At 35.5% G+C, this 11,563-nt stretch overlaps 3 protein-coding genes across 5 annotated transcripts in view; 2 read left to right on the top strand and 1 right to left on the bottom strand.

Annotated features, from left to right (window-relative positions):
• Nucleotides 1-255: 255 nt before the first annotated feature.
• Nucleotides 256-4,051, top strand: LOC112512658 (stromal 70 kDa heat shock-related protein, chloroplastic). The gene is made up of 8 exons (XM_025118731.1): nt 256-814; nt 1,302-1,554; nt 1,663-1,742; nt 1,838-1,980; nt 2,068-2,166; nt 2,360-2,549; nt 2,713-3,111; nt 3,421-4,051. Exons 1-8 carry the CDS (start codon nt 284-286, stop codon nt 3,820-3,822), a joined length of 2,097 nt encoding a protein of 698 aa, XP_024974499.1. The 5' UTR covers nt 256-283; the 3' UTR covers nt 3,823-4,051.
• Nucleotides 4,052-5,370: 1,319 nt separating this feature from the next.
• Nucleotides 5,371-7,217, bottom strand: LOC112512587 (COBRA-like protein 6). The gene is made up of 4 exons (XM_025118632.1): nt 6,863-7,217; nt 6,628-6,781; nt 5,834-6,105; nt 5,371-5,651 (listed from the first exon to the last, which is right to left on the bottom strand). Exons 1-4 carry the CDS (start codon nt 7,200-7,202, stop codon nt 5,371-5,373), a joined length of 1,047 nt encoding a protein of 348 aa, XP_024974400.1. The 5' UTR covers nt 7,203-7,217.
• Nucleotides 7,218-10,771: 3,554 nt separating this feature from the next.
• LOC112512588 overlaps nt 10,772-11,563 on the top strand; it is a 4,477-nt gene continuing 3,685 nt past the window's right edge. For 2 of the 3 annotated variants that reach the window (XM_025118635.1, XM_025118634.1), the window contains exon 1: nt 10,772-10,880. The gene's annotated coding sequence lies outside the window, so the exon portion shown is untranslated. The remainder of the gene's footprint in view (nt 10,881-11,563) is intronic. The other variant, XM_025118636.1, reaches the window with a different exon arrangement.

The raw sequence follows: 11,563 nt of genomic DNA, 5'->3' as shown, positions 1-11,563 counted from the left end.
CCAAAAAAAATCTAAAAACTTAATCATTCAAAACAAAAAAGTCTATTGATTTTTATTGTACTTTTCTCTATTTAAAAATGGCCCGTAATGGAAATTTAAAAAAGGAGGAAAGGCAGGCTTGTGTTATCTAGACCATACAATTTGCAAAGGAAGAAGATTCTAGAGCCGTTCACGTGTCCCTACCTAACCCTCTCCTCCTAATCTCCGTCTCCTTTTATCTTCTCTTCTCCCCCAAAACCTCACCAATTCACTCCTCCATTCTTTTCTTTAGGGTTTGACACAAATGGCTTCTTCAACAGCTCAGATTCACGCTCTTGGAGCCACTTCCTTTGTTTCAACTAATAATTCACCCAAAACAGTCTTCTTTGGCAAAGGATTATCCAAATCCGTTTCGTTTTCGCATCAGAAATCATTTTTGAAGCTCAAGAAGAGCAGAACCAATGGCCCGCTTAGAGTTGTGGCTGAGAAGGTTGTTGGAATTGATCTGGGGACGACAAACTCTGCCGTCGGTGCGATGGAAGGTGGGAAGCCTGTTATTGTGACTAACGCTGAAGGGCAGAGGACTACGCCGTCGGTGGTGGCGTATACAAAGAGCGGAGATAGGTTGGTGGGCCAGATTGCCAAGAGGCAGGCTGTTGTCAACCCTGAGAATACGTTCTTTTCGGTGAAAAGGTTTATTGGAAGGAAGATGTCGGAGGTGGATGAGGAGTCCAAACAGGTTTCTTACACGGTGGTGCGTGATGAGAATGGAAACGTTAAGCTTGATTGCCCTGCTATCGGAAAGCAGTTTGCTGCTGAAGAAATTTCAGCACAGGTAAATGAATTACTTGGTCCTCGTATTACCAGTTCATTCTTATTGCATTTTAAGCTCGAATTGTTTGTCTAGATATAATTAAGTCGCTTATGAGAATCAGGTCAATTATGTGTGTGACATACAAGAATCACTGAATTAGCAATGTTTCTACAACGATTACTGGATGAAAACCCATAACTGTTGCGGAATGGTAAAAATATTATAGAAATAAGCTCTTTAAACATGACATTTATGGTTCATCCATAAGAGACTAGTATTATTTGCAATGTTCTAATATGTTCATAGTATGTGATGTTCTTACATTTACAAGTATAATGACTTCTATTCATATATATGCATGAAGTTTACGGCTAAATGTACAAGACATGTTATTACTTATAGATTAGGTTTAGATGGTTTTGTAGTTATACTACATTTTGATGTCTATGGTCGATCATTTGGGATCTTTCTTTGATATCAATTTTTTTCTTGTTACATCAATAACCAGGTTTTAAGAAAGCTTGTGGATGATGCTTCAAAGTTTCTGAACGATAAGGTCACAAAGGCTGTTGTGACGGTTCCTGCTTATTTTAACGACTCTCAAAGAACAGCAACCAAGGATGCTGGTCGAATTGCTGGTCTTGAAGTCCTTCGTATCATCAATGAACCTACAGCTGCCTCACTAGCTTATGGCTTCGAAAGGAAGAACAATGAAACCATATTAGTTTTTGACCTTGGAGGTGGTACTTTTGATGTTTCAGGTGAGGGAATTTTAGATACTTGAGCTTCACCTAAGTTTATGCTAAGGAATCTCAGTCTCTACATATGCTCGCTGCCAAAAATCACCTTATGTTATATCCCATTTGCAGTTCTTGAGGTTGGTGATGGAGTCTTTGAGGTGCTGTCTACTTCCGGAGATACACACCTTGGTGGTGATGATTTTGACAAGGTATTGTCTAAGGTCCAATGTTCTTGTCCATTTACCATATTATTTTATGATTTTGTGGAACCATGGATTTATGTTTCTTGTGTACTATCATGTAGAGGGTTGTTGATTGGCTTGCTGCAAGCTTCAAGAAAGATGAGGGCATTGATCTATTGAAAGACAAGCAGGCTCTGCAGCGCTTGACTGAGACAGCTGAAAAGGCTAAGATGGAACTATCAACTTTGACACAGGCAAACATTAGGTACCTGAATCAGTTGGAAAAGTCTCGAGTGTGGTACCACATCTTATACTTTGTTTTACTGATTTATTCTCTCTTTTTCCTGCGTAGTTTGCCATTCATTACAGCCACTGCTGATGGCCCCAAACACATTGATACAACCCTTACAAGGGCAAAGTTTGAGGAACTATGCTCAGACCTGCTGGATAGGTACCTACTTTGTTTCACACTAGTTCTGATTAATTAGGTGTTTCTTGTTGACTAGCATCCACTTTTCTGTGAATTTAGTTCAGTGAGCACATAAATAATGTGGGAGGCTAATTGTTTTTTATATGCTCATTTATATATTTTCCCTATTTTAAAGAGAGATGGTGTAAAAGTTGTGTTTTGGTCCTTCCTTCAGGCTTAAAAGACCAGTTGAGAATTCTCTGAGGGATGCAAAGTTGTCGTTCAAAGATATAGACGAGGTGATACTTGTTGGTGGTTCAACACGTATTCCAGCTGTTCAGGAAGTTGTTAAGAGCCTGACCGGAAAGGAACCAAACGTTACCGTTAATCCAGATGAAGTTGTTGCCTTGGGAGCTGCAGTTCAGGTAGATTTCCTGCTCTCCTTGACTGATTATTAGTTACTCTAGTTTTCTTCAATCTCTTGGAACGCATTGTGGTGTTGCTTAAAAAGTTTTGAGTTTGTTTTCATTTAGTTTGGCTATAATTATCGTCTCAGTATAACACTGGTATTTAACTGTACATGTCTAGGCTGGTGTTTTATCAGGAGATGTGAGCGACATTGTTCTTTTAGATGTAACACCATTATCCATTGGGCTAGAAACTCTTGGTGGTGTGATGACCAAGATCATCCCAAGAAATACAACTCTTCCAACTTCAAAGTCGGAGGTTTTCTCTACAGCTGCTGATGGGCAAACAAGCGTTGAAATTAACGTCCTTCAGGGTGAGAGAGAGTTTGTGAGGGACAACAAGTCTCTTGGTAGCTTCCGACTTGATGGCATCCCACCTGCCCCTCGTGGAGTTCCACAAATTGAGGTCAAATTTGATATTGACGCAAATGGTATCCTATCTGTTACTGCCATTGACAAGGGCACAGGAAAGAAGCAAGATATCACCATTACTGGTGCTAGCACATTACCTAGTGATGAGGTATGTCTTGTGACTATATTTTTCTACTGTTTTTTTGGATGTTACTTCATGCAAACAATCAAACTTGGAAATTTTGATATGATTTAAAAACTAAACCCGAATCCAATAAGGAATAGTCAGACCCTTACCATTACCTCGAGGGTTAGTGGGTAGGATGTATGCCCTCTATCCAAGGAGTAGAGAGAGACTCTTTGAAGACCCGGCTTGTAAAAATGTTTTGAGAAAAGGGTTTAGCGAACATATAAACACACTGTGTCAAATTTGGTCCATTGCCAAACTGATATGCTGTTGTATTGACAAATGGAACAGGTAGAGAGAATGGTTAGTGAAGCTGAAAAGTTTGCAAAGGAAGACAAGGAAAAACGAGATGCGATAGACACAAAGAACCAGGCCGATTCAGTGGTGTACCAGACAGAGAAGCAGCTGAAGGAGTTGGGAGACAAGGTTCCTGCACCTGTGAAGGAGAAGGTTGAGGCTAAACTCGGAGAGCTAAGGGAAGCTATAACAGGGGGCTCAACACAAACCATTAAAGATGCCATGGCTGCCCTTAATCAAGAGGTGATGCAGCTGGGGCAGTCGCTATACAACCAGCCGGGTGGTCCAGGGGCAGGCCCAACACCACCTGGTGCGGAGCCTTCAGAATCATCATCGTCATCGGAGAAGGGACCTGAAGGAGATGTGATCGATGCTGATTTTACGGACAGCAAGTGATGTGAGGGATGAGATGTTATTTTTGTGATTTGTTCCAAATTTTATGTGTGGAAAGGGAGGGGGCGCTCTGTTTTAAATTGAATGGAGTATAGGAGGATGTGGTAGGTAGAAGTTGAGAGAAGTGGTTAGACAGACCCCCCCTTGACTTAGAAGTGAAAGTGAGAATGAATTTTGTCCATCATTGTTTTACATATACTTGAATGAAATGAAATTTTGTTGGTTGGGAATATGCAATTTTTGTTGTTACAAGGTTGCAACTCATACATAAATTGGGCGGTGATTTATAATGATAATTTTGTATATCTATAAAGTATTTGACATTAAATTTTTAACCATCATCTTTTATGTATGAATTACTGTTTATTGATGCATGTTATTTAAAATTCAAGATTACAAATACATTGTACGTAAGTATATTCTATTAAAATTTCATATTTGAATTTGTATAACTAAATGCAGATAAACGTAGTCACATATCAATCGGCTAGCTCGATTTTTTTTTAGAACACAAAGTTAAAATGATTTTTTTTCTAGAACTTCTAGTTTTTTTCCAATATAGAAGGCACAGACACGCCTGGGCTATCACCTTGGAGCCAGAAGTGGCATTGGCTGCCCCTCAAACTCTAAAAATAAAATTTGATTAGTTTGAAACCTCAAATACCCACTTGAAACCGTATTTACTCGTATCAAATTCCTTTTTTTACAAATTTCAAGTTTTCTAAAAGGTTTTAAAACTCTTATTTATATGGTTACCTACACACATTTTGTATTTGTTTGTATAACCGTAAATATTGACATAGTTATGTTGTTCAGGTCACTCATGTTTTTCAACTATTTAATTAAAACACATGTATACTTAAAAGAACTTTCTCAACCTTAAAATCATGAATTATTTTACATTTTTTCTAGGCACCACCTAAATAAACTTTCTGTCTCCGTGCCAGTGGACTATTATCAAAGGTGATAACTCAAATCTTAGAGAGTCTGAGTCAACTCGTTCATAGTAAGCTCAACTACCCACTATTCTGTTTACAGTTACCTCATCTCCAAGACTTAGAGGATATTTACTAGCTGCTAATCAGATTGACTTGGTCAATCACACTGACTCATACAACAGTCAATGTGTTTACCAAATTAGAAATCTGACCGAGAGCCAGCACCAAAATGACGCTTATCCCACTCAAATTGGTTCCAATAAATAGATTCTAAATTGATAAACGGACGCTTAAACATTGATTTAAAAGAGTGTTTAAATTCTATTTACCGGAACCAATTTGAAATCAAATTCCAAAATCTAGAAACTACATAGGTTTTGGTGATCGACCCATACAACACACGAGTCGTACTCAAGATTAATGGTTCCAACCCACATGTTTCTACAAGTCTACGGAAATGCTAGGCTCGGTTGGTTGTTTAGACCATATCAATTAATTGTAACATCTTAAAATCAAAGCACAATTTTGAACGTTCTAAAACCACCTTATTTAGAACGAACCAAACGTCCTTGGCCACTACGACCCTAACCAACACCTCTCATGTTGGAGATTTTCATAAAATCGAAGCGAGTAATAGCATAAATATTACCAAGCATAACATCGAAGGTCTAAAAACGCGGCCACGATTTGGAAGTGCCGGGTAATCGTATGGTGACGGCATCACACATTCGTCACCGTTAAATATAACTCTCCTTGGAAACGCCCATCCTTCTTTAAACGTAAAAATCCCGGGATCTTTATGTAGCAACATCTCTGTTTGCACGTTCCCTCCATCTCCGGATTGAAGTAACATGTCGTTGTAATGCTCGATTCCGTAGAACACCCCCGAATCATCTGAAGAACACAAACCATCAGCCAAGAAATTCATATGTTTGTCCCTTTACTGTCCACCAAGCATTAAGATCCATGTCATCATTTTGGTGAGATCGGAGAATCAAAATAAAAATACGGGACGATTTTGGGACAACAGATTTTCAAGATAAGTCTTTTTGCATGGGAAGATTGATTCGACTTACTTATACTTCCATATTGATTGAGCGGTTTGTAGTAGAAGCTGAAAACCTGCGTCAGACTTTGTAAATTCGGATGCAAGACGACCAAATTCCATTGGCTATAATTCTTGGCAACGTTGAGATTATTGATCGTGATCTTAACTCGCCAATACTGTTTGTAACTTAACTTCACGTGCCAATGCACCCTTATCGGACACATATGTTGTGAACATTGCACCATTGGTAGCGATTGCGCGTTGCGAGGTAGTTGCAACACCGGAGGCGGTTGATCACGCCTACAATTGGATTATTATATATGAAATAACCTCTAACGATGAATAATACCCGTTGCAGTACTAGTAAGACCTGCTACATGGGTAGAAGCCCTTCTCCGTTACAAGAATTATGCATGTTCCACTTCCACCCACGACCAGATCCTGCTATATTGTTGGTGGAAACAACTTTCTGCAATAAGCATTATGGAAAATTGATTCCACCAACAAAACCTACTATACTATAAGTGGAAACAACTTCGGAAAGCTGTTTCCACCAAAATAATCTGCACCTACTAATACTGATATTGTAGGTGGATAAAACTTTCTATAGCAAGATTCATAGGAAGATGCTTCTACCCACAGAACCTACTGATAGTGTAGGTGGAAACAGCTTTTCAAAGCTGTTTCCACCAATAGAACCTACACACCTACTAATGCTATAGGTGGATAGAAATTTCCATAGCAAAATCTATGGAAAATTGTTTCCACCAATCGAACATAGTGACATGGGTCAAAGTTGTTTTTCACCGATTGAAGACGTACCTCACGCAATTCGATCCTGGATCTCCTCGACACCCGCAACTACATGTCGGACAAGGCACAATATTCTTGCTATAAAACGCAGATAAAGACACGCAACATTTTGGAGCCGATGATGCAAGAAACGGTGAATAAGTACAAGTTATATTCCATGTCCCTACGACAAAACCACAAACATCAACAAAGGTTTAATCCCAAACTGAACTTTAAAAACACGAGCCCTCAAAATCTAACTCACCAAGAGCTTGCGTTTGTCTACGCCCATTATCACTGACAAACTTCGTCGGGGGCACCTTCGTAGCGTTCCCACAAGTGTACCCCGAGAGGCCGATCTTGAAGTCATATGGCATCGTCTCTATGGTGCCAATGTTCATTTGAAATGCAGCCATGGAGTTACCGGGATCTTGAGAAAATGACGATAATACCCCTGCCTTGCAACAATTTTGGACTTGCATATTGTAGGGAGTCCCGGGCAAAAGATCAACGATCACAGGCTCTCTCTCACAACTATGGGGGAGTTGTGATTTCCCGAAGTACTCCGAACAGTTGCCTTGCTCGGTGGCCTCGGCTCCCCTCATGTCCCAAATCACTTCTTTGCCACTCCATTTCCAACTTAGCTTCCAACCCGGAGGTTCTACGTGCCGATACAGTTGATGATTGTATATCGAAACTATTACCTAAAGATTTCAAGAAAATATGAAAAGAAATCAAGAATTTTACCCCTTTTTTTCTGTCAAATTATGCACATGAAACATCATTACAAATGTGGATGATCAAAATACATGTCTACACATTACAGCAAACTAATGTTTATGCATATGACACATATGCACATGTTACATGTACATATATACACATTACAGCAATATTTAATATATGTATCTATATTCTCTGGCTTATGCTATGAGTCAGAAAAGCAGCAATTGGCCATTCCATGCAAAAGGTACAATCCATTAATGCATCAGTCCCATCACATGCACATGCAGTTGTACATATAAGCATAAACACACACTGATTTCAGTCACAGATAAACACACCTCGAGCAGGAAAATTGATCAGGGAAAAACTTACATCCTGTGTTCCATCATTCTGCTGCCGGAGATCCCATCTAATGGTGATGTTTCCATTGGGATCCAACGGATCATACCCATCTGCATTTGTAACATTTAAACAGAAATGAAGCTCAAAAAAACAGAAATCTAAGCCAAATTGCGAGGAAATTTCAATCGATTGGAACACAAATAGTCGCAGATTACAGAGAGGAATGAATCGAATGAAAAGGGGTTCTTACATGTTGGAGAGAAGAGATCGAAGATGCATGAAGAGACTGTCAGAATCAAAATCGAAGCTAAACCCATTAATCATGGATGAAAAATCTGTAAAGGGTAGCAATGAATTTGTGAAACCGATTGGAGATTGAGTGTGGGTTTAAGCATCCCCCATTTTGAGAATTGCATTGAATATGGAATATGGAAGACGGTTTGGTTATTTCATTCGCACCCTCACATACATTTTCCATTTTTCATTTCCATTTTTTCTCAAATCAATTCCTTTTTAGTGAAATCATTTTTAAGTCTTTTTTCCTTATTTATTATTATTAAAATTATGCATTTAATTTATTATCAAAACAATTATTATTTATTTATTATTTAAAATATGCATTTATATAATTTTAATTTACCAAAATGTATAATTTTAATGATTAAATTACACAAATGGTCCTTATGGTATGTTTAGAATTAAAAAAAAACGTGAAAGATACAAGAAAAATCACCAAATTATGCATTTTGTTTTGAAAATGGTTCCGAAAACTAAAATGGTTAGTTTTTAATTTTTAATGCTTCAATGGTTTGTATTCGATCTTTAAAAATCATACTACATTATAAAAAAAAGGTTAAATGCATGAAATATCAACATATTTTTATAAATATTTTTATTATAATATTCTACTTTTGTTTTTCTTTATTACAGCAATGTATTTTCAAATTATTTTTTTATTAAGACATCGTACTTTGAAAGATCTACTCATTATAGCTACGGGTAACCTGTTACCTTTTAAACCAGTTAACCTCTTGAATTTTTTTTGCTCGTGTGGCTTTAATAAGGTGATATGAATGACACATTAATTTGATAACTTAATTAAAATAAAAAAAAACCTATTTCAAATTAATATTAGTGATTTTCATTTTTCATTGCTATGATTTAATTTTTTTGACTTTTTCTTATTAAGTTGCATTCAAAATAAATATTCTAAGGTAAATATTTTATAAATAAATATGTTACATTATTTTCAAGATATATTTTGTTTATAAAAAAGGTAACACTTCTTACTTTTTGTTATTAAAAAATACATATATTTTAAAGTTCTATTTAAAATGTTAACGAAATAAATTGTGTTCTATAATTTTTTAATATTGTTATATTAATAAATAATTCAAAAAAAATATAATTAATTTAATATATTTATATGTCAAGTAAAAGTTTTTGAACAAAAATAATATATTCTTTAAAAGATAATATTTTTTTTGGTAAAAAAGGAACAATTCTTATTTTCTTTTTTTAAAAAAACACATATTTTTTTAAAATATTAGCGAGATAAGTTGTCTTCTACTAGTTTTATTAATATTGATAGATCAATGAATAATTTAGAATTTTTTTAATTCATTTAATATATTTATTAAATAATATGTAAAATAAATAAATGTTAAAATTATAAGTACATCGTTTAATAAGAAATAGTAGATGTTATAATAAAATAATTTTAAAAGTACAACGTTGTAATAGAAAAAATAACATAACTATAATACATGTGGACAACCTACATGGACAATGAGGTGACATGGAAACCTGGTATAATGGGTAAAATTAAATCAAAATGTTACCCGATACTATAATGAGTAAATTTTTTAAAGTACAATATTTTAATAAAAAATTGTTTGAAAATACATTGCTGTAATAAGAAAAACTAAAGGTACAATGTTATAATAAACAAATTTATGAAAATAGATTACTATTTTGTATATATTATTCTATAAAAATGTTCTGAAAGACAAAATAGCATAAATGCTTCTTAACTAAGTCGACGTTTGATAGATGGAGTTAGTGTTAAGGACCTATTTCGAACAAAAATGCATAGCATGGTCACCATTATTGTACTTTTTTCATTTTAAAGACCCTTTTCAAAAATTTGAACATACCATAGGGACCATTTTTGTAGTTTACCCTTTTTTCCTATTAATTTATGTAACTATACTATTACCATATGTTTTTAATTCCCTATTAATATGTTTTCAATGCAAAATTTACAATAAATATCTCATATTGTCTCCAGGCTGTATAGCATTTTGTCTACTCTATTATTTTTTATGGGGTGTTTAGCATTGTTTATTTGAAACAATTTATGTTTTTTTATAAAAACACTTATTAATTTATTATAAGTTAGAAAAGTTTAATTTTTTCAAAAACCTCTTATTATCGGTTTGGCACCGGTATAAGTTGTTTATTCAAACACTCAAAAGTGCTTATTATCGATGTCACACCGGAATAAGTCAATAAATTGTTTTTATTAGCAATCCTAAACACCCCTAAATAATTTAAGGTATTTCATTTAATCATGATCGACAATAGGTAGGTTAAGTAATGAGGTATAACTATTTTGGTAAATTTTGTAATTAATGAATCTTTTAAATATTATTATTAAATAAGTAAAATAATATAAAAATAGTTTTAACTTCTTTTAAATTATTTGATCCATTTATTACTCTGTATTTTTTCCAAAGTCACTAAAAAAACACAATGGTGGTGCCTGATTGGTTTGAACTTGACTTCAAAGTCAAAAATATCAGGAGGTCCTAGGTTCAAATCCAAGGTGGAATAAAAATCCCCTTGTGGCCACAGAAGTTCAAATGCGGTGACTCCGGACTATCTACAAAGTAGGTGGTCGTTCTGAAATTAGTCGGCTCGCATAGCGGGTTAGATATCCAGGTTAATAAAAAAAAGTCACTCAAAAAAGGGTTGAAATGAAGTTGCAAAAAAGGGGGTAGTAATATGATTACTAATACCTGAAGGGTTGTTTCTGAAAAACTGAGTAAACATAGAGGATGGTTTTATGCAATTGACCCCACAATTCCCAATTCTGTTTCTAGGGTTTCGAAACACACAAACACAGTGGCAGTTAGTGACGATGCTGATCGCGGATATACCACCTAATCAGACAATCGACGTTAAGAATCTCAGCCAGGAGGTCAAGAAAGAAGGTATTCGATTTTTGTCTTATAAATTTGTAAGCTTAGGGATTCCTAGTTTTGTGAGTTCAGTTATTATGTATAGAACACATTAGGTCTGGTTACGTTTTCTACTGTTCTGCTTGTTGGAACTCTTCTTTTTTCTACTCGAGAAATGTGGAAAATTGTACCGATGGATTTCGAATTTTATGAATTGGGGAGAAAGAGAGAAATGTTGATCTTGTTATCATTCAAGCTAGTTACAAACAAACTTTCTTATCAATTTGAGAAACGAAGTGGGTGGAAGGAAAATGTGAAGGTTCTATAAAGTCCAGGAACTTATTAATAGAAGAAGAATTCTGTTGATGAGTAGGTTCTGGTAGAGGGGAATGCTGGAGAAGTGAGAACATCAATTTTTGTGGTAGTATGTGTTGGGTGGAATGAGGAGGTACCACCTGTTGCTCTAACAATGATAGTTTTGCACTGTAGAGAGTATTATGGAAAATGGTTTGTGTTATGTTTCATATAAGAGGTTAAGAAAGGTATTGGGGTTGTTACTTTCAGTAGGATGCCAATGTAATTGAAATTTGAAAAATACTGAATGCATTGAGAGGCACAACTAGATTTTTCTGGTAAAATCCAGCAAGGAGAGCTTTAGTTAAGGTCCTACCTCATTCCTTTGTAATGCCACTGTATGTTGGCTTCGGGCTCAAGAA

The sequence above is a fragment of the Cynara cardunculus genome, assembly GCF_001531365.2.
Source record: "Cynara cardunculus var. scolymus isolate 2C chromosome LG 5, CcrdV1, whole genome shotgun sequence".
In the NCBI taxonomy this organism is placed as follows: domain Eukaryota; kingdom Viridiplantae; phylum Streptophyta; class Magnoliopsida; order Asterales; family Asteraceae; genus Cynara; species Cynara cardunculus.
The sequence above is the reverse complement of the archived record's forward strand: the minus strand, read 5'-3'. Positions and strand labels throughout refer to the sequence as shown.